The sequence below is a fragment of the Atractosteus spatula genome, chromosome 25 (genome assembly GCF_055471065.1).
Source record: "Atractosteus spatula isolate fAtrSpa1 chromosome 25, fAtrSpa1.hap1, whole genome shotgun sequence".
NCBI lineage: Eukaryota > Metazoa > Chordata > Actinopteri > Semionotiformes > Lepisosteidae > Atractosteus > Atractosteus spatula.
In genome coordinates this window covers 728,203-749,011 of record NC_142730.1, presented here as the reverse complement: position 1 = coordinate 749,011, position 20,809 = coordinate 728,203, and the positions used below count along the sequence as shown (strand labels likewise).

The 20,809-nt window shown below is 53.0% G+C and overlaps 1 protein-coding gene across 2 annotated transcripts in view; it reads right to left on the bottom strand.

The window, feature by feature from the left end:
* Nucleotides 1–262: 262 nt before the first annotated feature.
* Nucleotides 263–20,809, bottom strand: part of kirrel2 (kirre like nephrin family adhesion molecule 2) — a 29,477-nt gene continuing 8,930 nt past the window's right edge. The window contains exons 2-15 of one of the 2 annotated variants that reach the window (XM_088905236.1): nucleotides 10,876–11,025; nucleotides 10,295–10,444; nucleotides 8,517–8,674; nucleotides 8,222–8,372; nucleotides 7,271–7,376; nucleotides 6,546–6,694; nucleotides 6,103–6,230; nucleotides 5,621–5,747; nucleotides 4,992–5,092; nucleotides 4,491–4,689; nucleotides 3,801–3,908; nucleotides 3,313–3,422; nucleotides 2,903–2,989; nucleotides 263–2,237 (exon numbers count right to left, since the gene is read on the bottom strand). In XM_088905236.1, coding sequence (XP_088761362.1) covers nucleotides 1,791–2,237; nucleotides 2,903–2,989; nucleotides 3,313–3,422; nucleotides 3,801–3,908; nucleotides 4,491–4,689; nucleotides 4,992–5,092; nucleotides 5,621–5,747; nucleotides 6,103–6,230; nucleotides 6,546–6,694; nucleotides 7,271–7,376; nucleotides 8,222–8,372; nucleotides 8,517–8,674; nucleotides 10,295–10,444; nucleotides 10,876–11,025 — 2,171 coding nt within the window. In that variant the 3' untranslated portion in view covers nucleotides 263–1,790. The remainder of the gene's footprint in view (nucleotides 2,238–2,902; nucleotides 2,990–3,312; nucleotides 3,423–3,800; nucleotides 3,909–4,490; nucleotides 4,690–4,991; nucleotides 5,093–5,620; nucleotides 5,748–6,102; nucleotides 6,231–6,545; nucleotides 6,695–7,270; nucleotides 7,377–8,221; nucleotides 8,373–8,516; nucleotides 8,675–10,294; nucleotides 10,445–10,875; nucleotides 11,026–20,809) is intronic. The other variant, XM_088905237.1, reaches the window with a different exon arrangement.

The window sequence follows — 20,809 nt, the reverse complement described above, 5'->3', positions numbered from 1 at the left end:
TGGCTCAGGGGTGTTCAGAGGGAGAGCCCCATGAGGGGTTTGAACTTGCGACCTCCCACGTCGCCCAACCACAGCTCCGCGCTGTCCGTGAGGTGCACAATACCAGCCCAGCTCCGTTTTACCTCCAGGGCTTTTGTGTTGGAGTACAACCCGGGGCAGGAGCGGCGGTCCGTGTGCAGTCAGTGCGTTTCTCCCAGGTTTGTCCTAGTGTCTGTGTCCGGTCCAGGGGTCCGGTCAGAATAACTCCACGCCAGCCAGCTGCTTTTATCTCAAATAGTTTTATTAAATATAAATATGTGTACAAAGATACAGGCGACGATAAATCCTTTAGCAAATAAACTTCAGTACATTTTCTTTAAAAAACGAAAAACGATTATTGGCTGTGCGCTGGAAGCTTGCTCTTTTCTCCTTCTGTGGAGGGTGGAGTGGGGAACAGTGTGGAAGAGAAATCAGAACAGATATATAGGTATTCATATATACTGATATGTATTATACATAAAGATAATTTACAACAGCAGCTTAATAAGCTGTACGTTAAGGCTTATATAAAATATAAAAATAAGACAAGCAATGGTTTCTACCTTCATGGTTCCGGCCGCAGTCTCGCCGCCGGGAAGAGCGTCCCAGTCCTTAGGACCTACAGAGGGGTCTCCCCCGACTCCGCTCGCCCTGGGCCTGACCCCACCCTCCCCGGGCTCGCTGACGTCACCCTCGCCGCAGGCGGCCGGGCAGTTTTTTTAATTTTGCTTTGGCACTGGGGGGGGGTGCGCGCACGGTGTGTGTGTGTGTGTGTGTGTGTGTGTGTGTGTGTGTGTGGGGTGAACAGGCCCGCGTGGCTAGAGTCAGTAGAGTCAGGGGGAGAGTACCTCGCGCCACAGGACACAGCCCCCCCCCAGCCGACCAGGCATGAGTTACAACACGGGACTCCTGCACTGACGCGCCACACGAACAGCACCTCCCGCCGGGCACACAGCCAGCGTCCTGCAGCGGACAGCAGGGGGCGCCGCGCCGTGTACCCCAGAGGACCCGCCCCTCCAGCTCCTCTCTTCCAGGATTGTACGCTGCAGTCCCACCTCTCGCCTCCCACTTTGGCTATGAAATACCACCTCTGATACCCCCAACACTCAGGGCTTGGAGAGGGGGGGGGGGTCACCTCCGCTTCCCTCCGGGCGGTCCTGTCCCACTGCTCTTGCATGCTGCTTGGAAAAACACACGTCTTTCAACAAGAGAGAAGAAATCGTGCATTTCTGAAAGAAAGGATCCTGCTGAATTTATAATCCAGAAAACTGAGCTGTGTTCCCACGGGGACTGTTCCTGGGTTTTTTCCGTTCCGAGTCCCCGCCACGACGGTGCCAGCTGGCCGGCCGGCGACGATGAGGACACAGGCGTCCACGCGTGTGCTTAACAAAACCGCTGGCATGCCCACAGACGCCGAAGACAAAGACGCAACATATACATTTACAGTTGTGTAAGATCCAGTGAAAAGGTCCTTGTAAACGCCGAAAGAATCTGTCCCCGCAATACCCTGCGAGTCAGACAACCGCTCTCAGGTCCGCTGCAGACACGCGTGGGAGCGTGCGCCCAGGCTCCGCCCCCGCCAGCGAGTCCGCCGCTCCCAGGAAATGACGCTCGACGTGAGGCGTTCGCGTGCGTCTGACGTCACACGTACCCAACGTCACAAGGGGAAAAAGAGAGAAGCAGGTCTGCAGGGTGGGGGGGGGTGGCCGGTGTGTCTGGTGTGTCCAGAGGGGTCCTGCCTGAGGGGCAACTCAGAGAGCGCTGGCCGTGGGTCACACGTGCGTCTGCATGCGCTGGTGCAGCGGGCGCCCGTACTCGTGCGAGGAGGCGTAGGAGAAGCGCGAGGAGCTGGACGCCTTGCTGGCCTGGTCCGAGTGCTCGTAGGCCTCCACCTTCTCGTAGGCCGAGGGCTTGACGTAGCTGGTGAAGGCGCGCCCGTAGGTGGCCGGGAGGTAGGCCGAGCCCGGGTACAGGGCCTCCGGGGCGTAGGCGCGCTCCGGCGGCGGCGGCGGCGGCGGCTCGTAGCTGGGGCGCCCCCCGCTGGCCGTGGCGTAGCGGGAGCTGTAGTCGTAGACGCGCGGCTGGCTGTACAGGGGGCTGGGCGAGGGCAGCTGTGAGGGCGTGTAGATGGGGCGCGCGGCTGGCACGTACTCGGAGAAGCCGCTGCGCAGGTGGCGGTCCTCGTGCGTGCGCACGTTGTAGTAGCCGTTGGTCGGGTCCTGTGGGGAAACAGAGAAACGGGGGGGCGGGGTGAGGCCGGGGGCGAGGAAGAGGAGGAGCGCGGCCGCTAGTACAGCCGCCAGCTTCTCCCGCCCTCCTGGCACACCGGGCTGCCGGGCTGGGCTGCCGGGTGCTCTGTGGGGCAGAGGAGGCTGCCCGGTGTGCCCCCTGAAACACCTCCTGCTCTGCTGGCCCCCTCGTTGCACTTGTGCATATAACACAGAAACAGCTGAACTTCGCCCTGAGAGACACCTTTCTAATGAGAAAATGGACTTTCTTAAATTGTTTTAAACCTTAACGTCTTTCTTTTGCGGTTGGAGAACAAGTGGTTCACTGGCATCTATTTTGTCACCCATTTCACTGTCGGTGTGTGTGCACTGTCTTCAGGATCCTGGTGCTCTCCAGGACACATACTACAGCCAGACACCGCACAGTACTCAGCCCGGGTAGCGCGAATGATCATGTTGTCGAGGGGCGCTATACTCCGTTTCAGAGATCTGACCTCTGGGAAATAGGCTGAATGTCCGCGACGGGCAGAGCCTTCCTGGTGTAAATCTGAGTAAGTTTGTGCCCTACAGCATGGCCTACACTGGCACGGCCCACAGACAGGCAGAGCTGGAATACCTCAGGACCGTCTCCAGTGACTCGGGACAGAACCCCGTACCTTGATATCCGAGCGCTCGTCCTCTTCCTCTTCCAGGAGATCGCTGTGCTCCGTGCGGGACGTCCCGGGAGACTCACTGTTAGGAGCCTGGAAAACCAAGGGAAGGGTGCCCCAGTTTTACAAAGCTGTGTGTTTTTTTCCATTTTAGAAGTCTAAGATACACCCTCTCGACCAAATTGCAGATGTACGCTGCAGTTCGATCCAGAAATCCGTTCCGGATTTTACCATCTGCGAGCTTCTGGCACTAAATGCTGCAAACATGCAGGAAAGCAACTGGAAGGTGTCACAGCAGGGGGAGGAGCCTGTGCTGGTTCACATAGAGAAGTCCTGGTGCTGGTGGAACCCGAGCAGAACGTCTCTGCTGCAGAACGAGTCTCATTGGCCCCGCCAATCAGGAAACGGAGACGTACCATTGGCTCTTTGACGTCCTCTTCGTCCTCGTTGGCTCGCGCGGCATTGTGGTCGCTGTGCACGATCTGAACCCTAATGTCACTCTTGGACAAACGGGCACCTTTCTTGCCTGGGGTGGGGGCAGAAACAGAAGAAGAGGAGGATGAGTGAGAGACTGTGAGATCGGGAAACTAACAAAGAGAGTGGATCTGGAGAAAAACTTCCTTGGCTTTCGGGGATTAAAGATCTTCATCACCCCATGTTTACGTCAGGACACCCCAGTCCTGGTTCTTGTGACTGGTGGGTTTTTAAATTTACCACTCAGACTAACTATTAACTAAGAATATTCTAAGACCATTTTGTATTGTTTCACTTACTTAGCGACACTTTACGTAGAGAAACTTTTAAGTAGCCTGAAGTTCTCATCTGCCTTAGGAAGCAGAAAAACAGCTGAGAAGGTCTAATTAGGTACATTATTGCTGTGCTTGGCAGTGATCTTTGACCTCACCTTTCCCAGAATTCCTGCAGCACAGGGAGACCACGGTGATGAGGAAGATGAGGAGCACGCAGCCGCCCCCGACTGCAGCGCCCACGATGATCACCAGAGGGAGCGCTTCTGCCAACAGAGACAGAGCAGAGCCGTCAGGACCCCTGGGTTACACCCGGGTGAGCGCTTTCCTAAACGGTGAGGAGGCAGGCTGGTGTGTGAAGGGACTGTAGTATCAGCGGCTCGCCACCAGAGGCCGCCAAAGGGCCTCTAGCGCTCGTGAAGAAAGAAAAGCGCTTCTCAAGATTCCTTTGTGTAGAAGCCCTATCAAAACTCTGCAACAAGGCCTCATGAACCTGAAAGTGAGTGTCCCTGTGAGTTGTTATGGGCTCAGGTGCCTGGTACTCGCTGACCTAAGAGACAGTTCTGCTACAGACAGTAAGCAACTATGTTAATTTATTCTCCAGTTTAGAAATAACCATTATTCAACCATCGCTGCTGCTCCTCCTAGCCAGGCTTCTTAGGTCTCCTTACAGCATCAATACCTGAAAACATGGCAGAAGCTTGTAACTGGGAAGGACTGGGAACTGGGTCCTGTTATGTCCATGAAGCGCTGATCTCGTTATTGAGATAATCATGAGCAAATACCCTCTACCCTCCAGCAACACTCAAGGCCCCCCTGAGCTGGGAGAGCGCCCTGCTGCCCCCCACCTTGCTCCTTGAGAGTGACCAACGCGGTGCCCGTGCCGAACCGGTTCCAGGCGGTGCAGTTGTAGCGTAGGGCGAAGTCCTCGGGCAGCGTCTCAGCGATCACCAGCGAGGAGAGCGTGCCGCGGTCCGTCGTCACCGTGGTGACCGAGAAGCGCCCCGACGTGCCGGCGGCCAGGGTGGTCTCCCCGAAAGACCAGACCTAGAGAGAGAGAGGGAAGAGCTTGTCAATAACACCTTGTGAGTGTGACATGAAAGGCACAGGCTCCTCGAGCTGCTGGTTCTGCTTTAACTCATTTCCCAGATCAGGCTCACTTGCTATTCAACCACGCCCCCTTACTAGCTCACCACGCCCACTTTCACAGCACACAAGTCTGCCATCTCACCACGCCCACTTACAATCTGACCACGCCCCCTTACTAGTAATTTCACCACTCCCACTTGCTATTCAACCACGCCCACTTTCACAGCAAGCTCACTTACTACCGTGCCACACCCACTTACAATCTTGTCAGGGGGAGGGCTGCTGCCCACCAGGCACTCCAGCTTGCCCTTGGTGTTCTTGGCTGCGTGCTGCGTGGCGTCGGCGGTGATGATGGGCGGGCCTGGGGTGACAGAGGGGGGAGGCACATTGTCAGGCAGGCAGAAATAATGATGAAGATGACGACTTTACCTATATTATTACAAAGTTCCTCCACTGACAGGCTGAAGGAACTGAACCTTTTCAGTCTTGAACAGAGAAAACTACGAGGGGACATGATACAAGTGTTCAAAATCCTCTAAGTCACTCGTCTATACATCCCAGTGTGCTTTGTCAACATGGACACTCAAAACACAAAGCAGAGGATAAAAATGGAAACTATGGGGAAGCACATTTAAATCTGAGAACAAGAGGTGCTTCTGTACACAAAGGGTGGTGGGAGTGTGGAACAAGCTGTCCATGTTGTTGAAACTGATACCCTTCTTTCAATTAATAACTGTAAGAGATCCATGGATCAATTAGCTACTGGGTATGAAACTAGCTTGACGGGCCTCCTCCCGTTAGCGTCTTGTGAGAAAGAAGGAGATCCCAGACAAGACGAGAGCCAAAGAGGGGCCGAAGGGAAGGGAGGACGGATGCAGGGGGCGCTGACCGTTGACGGTGAGCGTGACCTCCTTCTCGGCGACGCCAATGCGTGGCACGATGGCCTTGCAGGAGTAGATGCCAGCGTCCTCCTGGGTGACGGCCTTCAGCTGCAGAGTGTTGCCATTGCTGAGGACCTGGGGGACAGCAGGGGGTCGATAGCACATGGTGAATTAACGATAACCCTGACCATAACCTCTAACCCCTATCCCCTATTCCAACCCATTAACCCTAAACCAAACCCTAAACCCAATGATGAACTCTATCCCTCATCCTAACCCTTTAACCTGTAACCTAACCCCACACCTCTAACCTTTAATCCTACACCTGAACCCTATCCCCTATTCTCTAACTGTTGACCCTTGACCCTAACCTCTAACCCTTAACTCACCCCTAAACCCAAACCTGAACCCCCGACAATGAGGGATTCCTTGCTACAACACCCCTGTCAAGCAGGCCAGATGCAGAGCTGACCTCGCTGCCCTAACTCACCACGCTGGAGCCCACTTTGGTCCAGGCCAGGGTGAGGGGCGGGTTTCCCGTCCAGGAGCAGGTGAAGGCCGCGTCCATCCCGATGTCCACCACCAGCGGTCTGGGCTCGGACAGCAGCCTAGGGCCAACTGCAGACACGGACACGGGATCAACACGGCGTGATCTGCACAGCCGACACCTGATCAATACAGTCTACTGGCGAGATGTATGCGTGGGCTAAAAACAGACAATATGTAATCAATAATGCAATTGAACTCTGGCATAATGCCCACTCAGAGTCACCACCCAAGCCAGTGTGATGATGGCCATGCTGGTGACCAGCACACAATTAACCCTTGACCTCCCACAGAGACTGTGAGTGATCACAGCAGGGTTTGGGGGTGCTTATGTGAACTTGATCTCAATCATTGATATGGTGCCTTCGGGGTCAGCCAGGAACTTACACTGCACGTCCACTAGCGTGCTGACATTGGTGCTGCCCACAGAGTTGGACACCTCGCAGGACACAGGGTCGGTGAAGTAGGTGTGGTCCACGGTCACCTCCAGGCTGTCCCCATTGGCCTCTGAAATCGGGACCCCGCCTTTCGCCCACCTGGGAGAGAGCCGGACACGATCAGCGAGTGCTGGGCAACAGGGCACTGCCCAGGGGGAGACATGACACCTCACAGTCACCCCAGGCGTCACCCCTGTCTTCATCACTGCACCCCTGTCTTCATCACTACAGGTCTTCATCACTGTACCCCTGTCTTCATCACTGTACCACTGTCTTCATCACTACAGGTCTTCATCACTGTACCACTGTCTTCATCACTACAGCTGTTCATCACTGCACCCCTGTCTTCATCACTACAGGTCTTCATCACTGTACCACTGTCTTCATCACTACAGCTGTTCATCACTGCACCCCTGTCTTCATCACTGCACCCCTGTCTTCATCACTACAGCTCTTCATCACTGCACCCCTGTCTTCATCACTGCACTCCTGATTAAAGAGTTATTTCCACATGCTTTTAAGATTTTTTCTATACATATTATAGAGATCTGAAACTCTCCTAACTGGTGCATTCCAGGAGAGAGGGAGACAGGGACCCGGATGCAGTTATTGTACAGTATGGGCTTGGGGAGGGGGGTATTGGGTGTACTGGTATCGTGGAGGAGATGTACAGACCTGTATCCCGTGATTTCTGGATTGGCAGAAGCAGAACAGAGGAAAAGGACTTTTGATCCCTCCATGACCGTCTGCGGCTGTACAGACAGGGTGACAGACGGGGGGTCTGTAAACATAAGAAAAAACAGACATATTTACTGTATACGCCTAGAAGAGTCTAGAGCCTGTGACTGGGCTGTGTCAGTGTGCTGGACTCCACAGGGACTAGAGGAGTCTAGAGCCTGTGACTGGGCTGTGTGTCAGTGTGCTGGACTCCACAGGGACTAGAAGAGTCTAGAGCCTGTGACTGGGCTGTGTCAGTGTGCTGGACTCCACAGGGACTAGAAGAGTCTAGAGTCCTGTGACTGGGCTGTGTCAGTGTGCTGGACTCCACAGGGACTAGAGGAGTCTAGAGCCTGTGACTGGGCTGTGTCAGTGTGCTGGACTCCACAGGGACTAGAGGAGTCTAGAGCCCTGTGACTGGGCTGTGTCTCAGTGTACTGGACTCCACAGGGACTAGAAGAGTCTAGAGCCCTGTGACTGGGCTGTGTCTCAGTGTGCTGGACTCCACAGGGACTAGAAGAGTCTAGAGCCCTGTGACTGGGCCGTGTCAGTGTACTGGACTCCACAGGGACTAGAAGAGTCTAGAGCCCTGTGACTGGGCTGTGTCAGTGTGCTGGACTCCACAGGGACTAGAAGAGTCTAGAGCCTGTGACTGGGCTGTGTCAGTGTGCTGGACTCCACAGGGACTAGAAGAGTCTAGAGCCTGTGACTGGGCTGTGTCAGTGTGCTGGACTCCACAGGGACTAGAAGAGTCTAGAGCCTGTGACTGGGCTGTGTCAGTGTGCTGGACTCCACAGGGACTAGAAGAGTCTAGAGCCTGTGACTGGGCTGTGTCAGTGTGCTGGACTCCACAATGACTAGTCGAGTCCAGAGCCCTGTGACTGGGCTGTTCAGTGTGCTGGGACTCACGCTGCACGTTGAGGGCCACAGAGATTTGCTTCCCAGCAGGCGCGGCCGGGTTCGTGACGCGACAGGTGAAGGTGCGGCCGGTGTCCTTGTCTTCGGGGGTGACCAGGAGCATGCTCACAGCCGTCTCCCTCTTCCCATCCTCCATGACACTCTGGATAGAGAGGGTGAGAATGAGAAGTGCACAGCGCCCCCTGGAGCCTCCGACACGGCGCCACGCCAGCCGGAGAGAATTCTGGGTAACGGCCTTCTCGGTTCTCCGATGTTGGGGCGCTGTAGGCTTGGTGGGAGGCCTTACCTTGGAGTAGATGGCGGACTCCTGCAGCTCCCCGTCCCGGTACCAGGTGATCTCGGCGGCGGGCTTGGCGCCCGCGGCCCGGCAGGTGAGGTTGTGGGGTGCGTGGGCCTTGAGCTTCACCACCGGGCCGCCCTCCACCACGGGGTCCCCCGGGGGCACTGGAACAACACACAACCGCCGGCCAAAATATTAGGAACTGCCCCGCGAAGCAGCAATCAATCTGGGAACCCTGTTTGTCCACCTCACCCTCGCGATGCACCACACTGCCACCTAGTGCTGGCAGGCAGGATTATTACTATCACAAAGTCATAGACTGCACCCCTGCTGGCAGGAGGAACAGCGTCACACACTTTCCGTAACCCCATAACCCAGCCGGTTCGCCTTTGGTCTGACCCACTGAGCCCATCTGACATCGTTAGGAGCTGACTGATCCCAGGATCTCCTCCAGCCAGCTCGGGGAAGAAGCCAGGGTACCGACTTCAACAATCGGATAGAAGTGCCTGTTCTGCTTGTGACCTCTGGCTCATGGTTTACTGTTCATTCTGAAGAAGTCTGCCGGGCTGATGTTGCCAGTGTCGTCGGGGATGTTGAATACTGGCGCCAGGTCCCTTCACAGACTTCTCTGTTTAAGACTAAAAGGGTTCAGTTCCAACAGCCAGTCAGTGCAGGAACTGAGGTAGTATTGAGAGGAACAGGGGTATATAGTTTTATGATATAACAAAGTTTTTTATCATTACATTAGGAGACGTACTTAAACATGAGAAACAATAGCTACAGGAAATAATTTCCCAAATTGAAGTGGAACCTATTAAGTCATTAACGTCCGCCAGCAATAAGAAGGACTTTGCAATACTCAGTGCGGCCACTAGATGGCACTGCCGCTCCACGTTCGCTCTGCCGCGGCGCCCCAGCCAGAGGCTCTGTCGAACGCGATGCAGATCACTCTGCGTTAATTCAGAAAGGGGCCGCGCCGCTGACAGATTTCGTGACTCACTGGAAAATGTGCTAACTGCGCAGAATCCTGACTTTTCAATGTTCATGCTAGTCAGTTTGCGACTGCGCCCCAGTGATAACCCTGAAAACTCAGAATCACATTTTGGAACATTTTGCAGAGATCAACCGTCTTCTCGGCGTTTTTCGATCAATCAAGCCCAATGGAGACGAGCTGGGCTTTTTTTACCCGGAGTTAGCGCAGTGCTATCAGCGGCTGTCAGGCTTGTACGTGAACATACCTGCCAGCTCTTGAGCTAAAGAGAGACTTTCTGTCTCTCTTAATATTCCACAGCCTGTTTAAACAGACGCCACGGATGCACGACTTACATTTTCAAAAAGAATTCAAGGTCTTTCACAGCTCATTATAGAGATGCGTTAGATCTAAGAGCTGTTTCCAGAATCTTCCCACAGAGTCCTATTAACTAAATAATGAAGCCCAATTAAAATTGAATGCTCAGCAAGCCGTATGGAAAGACCCTCCATAAACTGAATTTGACAGCCCAGCAACCCAGGGACATGTTCATTTCATTTAAGTGGTTCTGGGTAAGTCAGTGAAAATCTTGTTTTTCTGCTCTGGAATCAAGTTCAAAGAAGAGCAACTGGATAAATTCTGGAGCTGAAGGGAGTGTCCCACACTGACAGGCTGGAGGAACTGAGTCTCTTTAGTCTGAAGGGAGTGAGTTTAGTCCGAAGAGAGTGTCTCCCACTGACAGGCTGGAGGAACTGAGCCTCTTTAGTCTGTAGTCCTGCCCGGACTGGGGTTAAAAACGGGCGCTGGCCCTTACCCAGCACGGTGAGCTTGGCGCGGTGGGAGCGCAGTGCCGCCTGCGTGGCCTGGCACTCATACACAGCGTCGTCCCCCAGCTCGGCCGAGTCGATGAAGAGGCTGTGTTCCCCCGTCGAGGCGTCGCCCATGATGGAGTACCGCTCCCAGCCTGCAGGGGGAGACGCGAGGCAGACAGCCGTCAAGCCAGCACAAAACAAGACAACATTATCACATCCTTTCAATAACCACTTACTGGCAGCCCAGAGCCTATCCCAGAAAGCACTGGGCACAAGGCATGATGCGCCCTGGACAGGACAGTCCATCACAGGACACACACACACAAGGACCGATTTTCCCAGAAGCCAACTAACCCACCAGCACGTCTTTGGTCCATGGGAACAAACCGGAGCGCCCAGAGGAAACACATGCAAATGAGAGGAGAACATGCAAGCTCCACACAGACAGGAACTGAGCCCAGTACTGAGAAAAAGCAATGGTGACCACTGCACCCCTCTGCCACCTGCCAACACAACGTGTTTCTCTGCCTCGCAGTGTCCTGGTGCAGCCCCCCCCCTCCGCACGGCCGGACAGTGACCTCACCTGGCAGGTCTCTCTCCCCGCCCAGCGCCAGCCCGTCCTTGGTCCACTGCACCATCCCGCGGTACCCCACGATCACGCAGGGCAGAGTGACCGACTGGCCTGACACCACCACCTGGTCCTTGGGCTCCTGGGAGAAGTAGGCCGCCCTGCCTGCTGGGACGGAGGAGGAGGAGAGAGAAAGGATGTGAGGAAGGTGAGACAGTGAAGAGACTGGTTCTCTGCCCTCTGCTGTGCCCACCATGCCCACTGCTCAGACCCTCAACAAAGACCAGGCGTGATCATGCACCAGGAGATCGTCTGATACATCCAGGAACATTTACAAGTGGATTGGAACCGGATTCCCTCTGGAAGAGAGAGGAGACTGCAGGGCGTCTGAGGGAGCAGCAGCAGAAGAAACAATCTGCTCAGAGTGACACTGTTTACTCCGAAAGCGCAGGGGGGTCTCCGAGCGCGGACCGGACACAGGCGCCCACACACACCGCAAGGAAAGGGCGACATAGAGCCCACCCTCCTCATCCTTATTACCGCCATCGCTGGCGACAGCAGGCAAGCCGCTGTCCGCACCGAGAGCGCTGCAGCACTGCGCTGCTGGAGAGAAGAGCCCCGGGATTATTAACTAGACTGTAATTAGCGGCGCTTGTGGTGCTGTAATTATCGGGCGGCTGGGTGGTGAGGCCGTCAGCACATCCGCCTCATTGGTCCGTTTGTCTCGTTTATTTTACAGAGACTTTCCTCTGCAACCACGACTGGATGCTCTCATCCAGACAGCACGTCAGTGCGGAGTGAGATCAGGGTAAAAACACAGTACAGCGCAGTAAAGCCCAGTGAGATCAGGATAAATGCGCAGTACAGCGCAGTAAAGCCCAGTGAGATCAGGATGAAAGCAATATTAAGTAAGTAAAGGTATGGAATGCATAATCAACCCATAGGATAAGCTTGCCATCGCGCTGGAAGAGTGAATACCGATGCTGTCGAGGCGGAGCTGCAGTTCACGAGCAGCGACACCGCAGCGAGGGTCTCCGGCTCGCGGAGCGCGGCGGGCGGAGAGAAGAGGAGAAAGTGGGTTTTAAGAAGTGATCGAGAGAGAGAGAGAGAGAGAGAGGGGGGGAGGGGGAAATTGCCCTCGTTTTTCTTGTTTTGTGCGTTTAAAAAAGCTGAGAGAAAACGGTGACCGACCGTGTGATAAAGGGAGGCCCGTTCAGGCGGCACTAAAACCCCTTCAAACTATTCCCCAAAGAAGGGGGGGGGGGAGCGCTTTAACACAGCGTGCTGGGGCCTCCCCCTGTAACAGCCGCTGAAAGAAGGGAGACATACGGCGTCCAGAACCCCGCTATTGTGCCCCCGTCCCTCTCTTTAAATAAGCCTCTTCATTTCCAATCCAGCCCTGTTAAATGCGTGTTTAATAGGTTTTCAATAGCCGCCTTTTCCCCAGAGAGAGACGGGGGGGGGGGGGGGGGCAGGATTTACCCTCTCTCCTCTTTTTGAAGGTGCTCTATTGAAAGGGAACAAGCCGGCTCTGCTATGCCTTTGTCAGCAGTCAATTATACACTTCATCTGAGCGCGGGACACGCACAGCCCGAGTCAATACCCCCCCCCCAGCGCGAGGGGGACCCCGCTCGGAGCCGAACCCTCTTCCCGAGACACGACCGCGTGCCCATCCCTAAGAGCCGGGAAATCGGGGGAGACGCCGCGCCCCATTGTCCTCCTAAATCCAGAAAACCGATTTCTTTCCCTCTTCGGAAAGGGAGCTGTAACGATCTTCCATTAAAAACAAACTCCTGTTTTCTTTCTTCGTGTACTGGGGCCCCGCCATCCGCTCCCGCGTGCCACAGAGACACCTCTGATTTTTCTGCTGTTAATTCTTTTGTTTTTTTTCGGTTCTTTCTTTCGCGTGTCTTGTCTTGCGAAGACGTGCTCGCTTGAGTAAAAATAACGTCTCGGAATGAAAAAAAAACTAATTCTTTGCACTTGAATTCTTATTGGAAATGCTGAACGCACACAAAACCGTAACTACGCTAATGACTCATATAAAATTCCTTTTAAGTCCTTTTTTGCCGAATTAGCCAATTATTTGACGGTGCTTTAGCGGCTTAATTATGTGAATTTTAAAAATGTAATCTGTAAAAAAACCTTTAATATTCCGAATCCAGGAAATATCCGTAACTAATGGATGTTGACAGTCGTAAGCGACTTGTCAGCCCCGTCTTTAACGTTTAAACCGTTTTTCTCAGTCGCTGAGCATTTCAGAGAAGAAAAATGGGCTTATTAGAATTATTTTCAGATCCTTGTTCAATTTTAGCGGTTTTTTTTTTGTGTGTGTTGGGACGATTCCAGCAGCAATGTCAACGCCAGAAATAGTACGACCTGTAGGTTTGTATTTTTTTACCCTCTAATCAGCAAGGTTAAAACATGCTCGGTCAATGCGCTTTAATCCGGATTTTGACATAGAATATCATCTCACGGCGCTGTAGACGCGAAAATAGGCCAGGAAACTTGCAGGGACTCGTCTCGCGCGCGCGCGGGTGACTCGGACACGCCGTGTCCCCCCACGCAGAGTGAAGAGCAGACTGCGGACATGATGTATTCAACAGCTTCTATGGCTTTGCCGTCTGTATCGTGGCATTAATACGGGTGTTTCTGCAGCGCCTGGAAACGGGAGCACCAGCTGCACCAGCTAGAGCCCATGGAGCTGAACACCGAGCTGCTGAACACACTGCAGTCCAGCACTGTGACACTGAGTTACTGAACACACTGCGGCCTGGCGCTCTTCTGGACACTGAGACACTGAACACGCTGCGGCCCAGAACTGTAACACTGAGCTACTGAACACAGGACGGGCCAGCAGAACCAGCACTCGTTCTGCCGAGCCGGGCTCCGCTCTGGGATCGCTGCGGTTCGCCCGTCCGCTCCGCCCCAGCTCCCTCTCCCTCTCCCTCTCAGCCCCTGCAGCCCGGAGAGGAGTTATCCACGCCCTCTCCTTCTGCAACATTCCTTCTGACCCGCTCCCCTCTCCTGCTTTTCTGCCTCTTAATAAATTGCTGCCTAACAGCTTTTTAAGAGCTGTTTTCCCCTTATAATCCTCTCCACCACCCTCTTCACATCTTCAGTCCTTATTGTGTGAGCTGTCTCTGACAGAGGCCTTCAATGAGAAGGGGCGCCCTCCCTGCCTTACCCCCCACCTCTCTCACTAACCCCCCTCTGAGCCCCCCCACACACACAAAGACTCACAACTGCCATCAGCACTCCAACACCCCCCTCCTCCCCCATTGTATCTGTCACATTGGCTTGCACTGAGCCGGAAAATCTCAAAATCAATGCCTCCTGTCCTTCAGAGAGGTGTTACACTGCGTCCTGCTGCTGTCCCAGGAGCCAGAGAGCTTTCCTCGGGACACGGCTCTGGAGTGCCGATCCATCACGGGCGAGTCGGAGAAAAAACACAAGGTGTTTCAGTCACTTTTTGCCGTTGCTGTCGAGTCATCGGAGAGCCAAGGCAGTCTTGGAAGATGAGCAAAAAACCCCCCACATCCGTAGGGAAGCACAGTGAAGAATTCCTGGGCTCTGCGTCCGGAAAGGCACAGGCCCTGACCCGGATCCGGGCGGCGGAGTTCCGAAAGCCCTCGAAGGGCAAACGGCTGGCTTGAGCTGACAGGGGCCGGGTGTGACGAGTGTGGAGGCTCTGGGACGGGCTACGCGGGTCACGTGGGATCTTCCGGTTGTGCCGATTTCTCCATCCTCACCGATTAAAGACACCGCAGGTCACAGTCAACACAGTTCACAGCTGGAGGACACACAGGAACTCTCTTCCATCCATCTGTCTTCTGACCACTTCTTCCAAATAGACGAGCTGGAGTCTATCCCAGCTAGCAACAGGCCCAAGGCAGGGGACACCCTGGACAGGACACCAGTCCATCACAGGACACACTCACACACCCTGGACAGGACACCAGTCCATCACAGGACATACAGACATACCAGGGCCAGTTTTCCCAGGAGTCTTTAAACCCACCAGCATGTCTCTGGCCTGTGGGAGGAAACCAGAGCTCCTGGGGGAAACATGCAAACTCCACCCAGACAGCACCCCAGGTCTGTAATCGAACCCAGGGCCCCAGGGTTGTGAGGCGACAATGCTGACCCGTGTGCCACCGTGAGACCCCAGCAGACACTCACATACTCTCAGTCAGCCCTCGCAGCAGATCAGAAACCCAGAGAAGGCCCGGTCTTCGCCCGGCTCCTGCTCCTGTCTCACCACCCGCTGCTGCAGGGGCACCGGCCACAGGAACACCGAGTCCCTGCCACACCCAGAGGGGTCGAACCTGGAACCCCTCGAGCCGTCTCACAATCAAGAGCAAGCATCAGCTGACCGAGTGACTCCTGCTTCCCAGAAAGAGGAACGACGCTAACAGGGATTGCCTGCGAAGTCAACGTGTGCTGAAGAGGAGGGGGAAGGAGAAAACCCACAAAAGCACATTTGTCTTCATAAAGAATCCTCGAGCCTGGGGACTGTCAATAGACTTCACTGCCAGTGTCAGTGAATTGAAATGAGGAATGAAAGAAGGCTTCAGAACACAAACTCGCTCTCAGTTATACACTGGTGGCTCTCAAGCTCACGTTGAATGAAGAAGGAAGCCTTAGTTGCCGTGCTTGTGGAGTTGAATACCTTTGTGCTGCGGATCGCCTCACTCTTTGTCGATGCTCCGCGTTTTGCAGTCGCTCTGCTCTCTCTAATTGCTATTCTGCTGCGACGCACCCGCATCAGAGCGCTCACGGCCGCGCAGTTTCATCCCAGCCCCTCACAGCAAGCTCGCGTCTTCCCTAGGGGGGCCCCGAGAAGTTTTCCAGCTGAAGAAAACTCCCCGAAGTCTTGTTTCAGTTCCGACTCTCCTCTGACTGTCACCCCCCCGCGCAGAAAGAGAAAGATCCGAGCCAGCCGCAGGGCAGACTCTGAAGCCCCCAAACCACTTTTACCCTGCGCGGCGCCCGTCAGCTTGTTGACAAGATGTCTGTTGACCAAACCGTGGTGTTTCGCTCTCTCTCGCCCCAGGTGCTTTCCCGATACGTACGAGAGACGGCTGCTCTGCTTGCCAGTTTGTTTTTATTTTGGTCGGCTGCGCCTTCATGGCGATTTACCACGCTTTTAAGAAAAGGTTTAAATCATTAACTCTCCGTGCCATTACTGAAACGCGGAGAGGCAGAGGGAGGCAGCGGTAAAGGGCACGATGCTAAGACACCCACAGCCCCCTCCCTCCTTCCCTGTGACAGTTTCTTGTTCTGAAGTTGTGCGAGTAAGTAATCATCATAGTAATAATCGTATGCGGAGCCCGGTCCCCCGGGTACAGTCCTAAAAAAAAGATGACAAAAAATTATAACGAATAAAGGAATAATTAATTGCAATTGCTCTTTCAATACGTGGGGGGAAAAAAACAAACGAAAACGGAACAAAAAATAACACACACAAGTCACTCGCTCTTGCAGGAAACGAAAGAAAACAAAGGGGGGATTCTTTCGCTTGTTCCGTTCCGCTGGGACACTAGCTCAACGCCCAGGGGTGTCAATTAATCGAGGCTGGGGATTCTGCGGCCTACGCTTGCTAATTGACTCTCCCCCCACAGAGTACCGCCTGGCTCCGTGCCATAGGGAAGCTGCCCGTTTTTCAATTATTTTTTTCCTCTTTTTCGAGGATAGTAACGCTGTAAATGCCTTATCTTTTTTTTTAATGGAGTGCCTGCCTCGTCTATCGCCTCGCTGGAGAAACTCCCTTCTGTATGTAAAAGCGCAGTGCGGTCGTTTGGGATGAAAGGCGCTATATATATATATTAATAACCCGTGGCAACGTTTACAGGTAGAAGACCCACTTCTTCTCAAATTCTCACAACACTCTAGAAGCAGCTGGAATTATTTAGGTCTTAACCAACCGGGGCGGATTAAGACTACAGAAGCATTTGAGCTAGGAATGTCGGTCCTTTCTTAAATTAAGCTCTGGGAGCAAAGGCGTTATTAATAAGAGTATTTTATAAAGTGTTTGTCGTGGGGTGCGACCGCCAGCTTGTGAGTGGACCAGGGGGGGGTTATATGTTTGCGAAAGTATAAATTAGTGTAATTCTGCAGATACATCACGCCCTGGTAACGACTATCAACATACATCGAGTCCAGGAAGAGGATTAATAGTTTATCTCCCTTTCAATCCATTTACTTCAAAGTTGCGTTTCGGCGATCTTTACTGTGGATGTGTCTTAGTAAGATTTTTCCCTTTAATTAAAAAAAAACTTTTAACGTCAGACCCATTTTCCCCTGTGATGATTAAATTATTAGACCCTCTCCCGTAAAGCGACGTAAATTACGTAAATATCACGGACTGATGACAACAGGTATAACTGCATGTCCCCCCCCCCAAAATGGCTTCAGTCCATTGATATCCAAGTGAGAACTACTGTTCTCTTTTTAAAAAAAAATCAAGAAAAATTAAGGGAAGAAGTTTTAATTAACGCCAAACTTTATTCGGTTAATCAGATTTCGGTCGGGATTTGAAAATCTCTTTAAATTCCTGATGACTAAGTGGTTTGAGAAGAAGACGAAAAGGTGTACCTGACAGCTCTGACAGGTCCTGCTCTGTGGCGCAGAGAACATGGGGGTGTTCAAGTAAGAACAGAGGCAGAAAAATGCTCAGTTCCTGAAACTCCTTGCCTTCGCGGTGATTATCGCCGAAACATAATTAGAAGGAAATGTGGAGTCAGGGTTTTTATTATTATTATTTCTCTCCCAGCTTTTCACACATCGACCACTTCCTCTGCAAACAGCCCCCCTTCCCCTCGTGTTTAACCGCTAAATGATTAATGAGTGAGCTCATTAATCAATTAATAATTAAGCCAGCTCTGCGGAAGAGAAAGAAAACTAGGAGGGAAAGGGCGGACGGTGGAGTTGGAAGTGTGACGGGGAATTCCTGGAATGTGTTAAAGTGTTAAAAAGAAGAAAGGTTTTTTAAATGAGTTCGTTAAGTCAATTAACTATCATTATTAGAAGAGGTTCCCGCGTGTTGGTCACGGTGGTCTAGCATGAGCAAGGCTCTTCCATGTTGTCTTTCAAAAGCAGAGCTTTAAGTGAAGGTTTTTGGAAGAAAAGCACAGGGTTTGTGCATGCAGGTAGTCAAAATAATAAAAAAACTACAAGCATAGAAAGGCAAACACTGAGCTGGAAGAGGCTGCTTACGAAAACCGTTGAGACGCGGGTCACGTGTTTTAATCAAAGCGGGGAAACAACCACAAACGTGGGATAGTTTTAACCAAGGGCAGCCGGATCAAGCTGTGTCACACGCTAGAAAGGCCTCATTTAGAACACTGTGTACAAGTTTGGTCTCCATGTTATAGAAAAGAAATGGCTGCTCTGGACTCCAGAGAAGATCAAACAGATACATTTCGTGGGTTAAGGAAATGTTCTTCACTGACAGGCTGGAGGAACTGAATATTTTTCTTGAATATTTATCTTATCTTGAATCTTTAGTCTTGAACAGAGGAGGCCACAAGTGGAAACTACTGGGAAGAGCTTTTAAAACCAAGCACAGGAGGTATGTTTTTACACCAAGGGTTGCGGGAGTGTGGAACAAGATATCGCCACATGTAACTGAAGCCAATATACTGGTTTCTTTAAAAAAAAAACAAGCGAGTCTTTAAGCAACTAATTACCAAACAGGCTAGAGGGGTCAAAAGGTCACATGTTTGAGGCCTGTCTTGTGTTCTTAAGCATTTCCACATAAGAGCATGTGGGGTCCACAGGGAGCATGGCTGGCTGTCCCAGCAGGGAGGCAGAGATGAAGCACAGCCCTGCAGATTCCAGAGCACCATGGGAAACACCTGCCCACAGCACACATCTGAGGAGCAGGGCGTCACTGCTGGCCCCAGGCCCATGCAGACTCCCCACAGACAGGTGCCCCAGACCCACAGTCGTACCCAAGACCTCAGAGCCAGTGCCAGCCCACGCAAACCAGCCCCTTAGTGAGTTCGGCGGAAATCAGGCCGAGCAAACCCATCCTGACTGCTGCTGCCTCCCGAGCGGCATGGGGCGAGCCGGCAAGGGTGCCTCCCCACTCTCTGGATTTCTGCAGACTTCAGTGGCTTTGAATGGCTCCATTGTGTACCCCTGTCTCTTTCCGGCTGAGTACCCCCTTGACTCGGGGACCCCAGACATATGGTGCTTGTAAGCCTGTGCTTCACTCTGAAAGAGCGGGGAGGGCCGCTGGCCTGACCCTGCCTGCTCATTAACACCCCGGCCGGCCGGCTGGCTGCGACTTGTGGCCCGAGTCACTTAAACAGTCTATTGTGTGTCGGGGGTGAAGGCAGGGGAGGAGGAGGCACCCCCCACACCTCCACTCCGACCTGACGACAGGGGGGCAGGTTGTCTCTGGAAGAGCGCGCAGCGGGCCTGTACTGCCCGGCTGTCACGAGCCGTCTACCCCAGCCTGGAGTCCCTGTGCAGCACTGAACCAGGGCAGACGTGCGCAGAATTCTGCAAGCTTTACTCTGCAACAGATTTGGTTACAGTTGTGCTCTCCCTGCGTAAACTGCGTTTTAACATGATGTCACTGCACGTGACTGCAGTTTGAACTTTACTGCACTATACCGTGCTTTCACTCTGATCTCACTGTGCTTTACTGCACTATACTGTGCTTTCACCCTGATCTCACTGGGCTTTACTGTACTATACTGTGTTTTTATCCTGATCTCACTGGGCTTTACTGCGCTGTACTGTGTTTTTATCCTGATCTTACTGTGATTTATTGCACTGTACTGTGCTTTTACCCTGATCTCACTGTGAGGAATATATGAATTGTGCTCCTGCACACAGTCTGCACCCCATCTGCCTCCCCTCCTTTCTCTCTGCCTTCTCTTTCAGCTCATCCTGCTCGTCTGAGCCCCTAAGTCTCGCCTATTGGGATGCTTCTTAAATCTTAATTAAAATGGGACTCCTTGCAAAAAACATTCCCATAGGCCCAGTCGAGAGGCTTAGAACAATCAGACAGAGGGATTAAAATCCAGAAGAAAGGGAAGGAAATTAAGTTTGGATGGAAAGTGGGGGGAGGGAACTGGGGCTCTGCCAGCCTTCAAATCCCTTCTCTCTCTGCGGCTTTCCGGGCGGACCCAGGAGTGACCTCCCTGGCACTAAGCTCCCAGATGATGGAGTGGAAAAGCTCTGGAGCTAGGTAAACACTCCGCGAGACAATGAGCACAGCCGCTGGCCTTATTGGATTGGAGGTAGGCTTGGGATCTGGGGGATGTGTGTGCTTTTTAGCCAGGGTAGAGGTGTGAGAGTGTTGAGTTCAAATCACTCAAAGCTCACCTCGCTGCAGCCACCCTCACCCTCACACTCCTCCTCTCTCGCCCGGAAGCCCTGTAGTGGGACCAGCCGGCCCCGAGTGCACCGCACGCCTTCAGCAGAGCGAACTGCACAAGCTGAACAACACCTGTTCCTCACGGGGAAGATGATCTCCAGGAACTACCGGAAACACAGAATGGCATCTTGAATATTTCGTTATTGCAAAAGGTTTTATACTTTCATGTGCCCTCTTGTCCACTTAATGCTACAGAACCCAGGATGCACTCTGACAGTGAGCCTCTGACTATGGCTCGATATCAAGATATCAACTATATCAGACTATAAGAATACTATAATTTTACTATGGTAAATGTTTTTGTACTGTTATGCTGTAATTCCGCTGAGCGTTGCTGCTCTAGACCGGAGCCACACCGTAATTTCCCTTACTCGACGCCCCTGGAAAGCCCAGTGCTCACCCAGGGGAGACCAGAAGGCCCTGCCTGTGTCTCCCCAGGGTTCAACAGACATCACGCTGGAAGACTGCACCCCTCTTCCACACCGGCTTGCTAAATCTTTCACCCCAAACACGGCCAGGGGATAGGATGAGAACCGTTGTGTTCAGGCCCTCCCC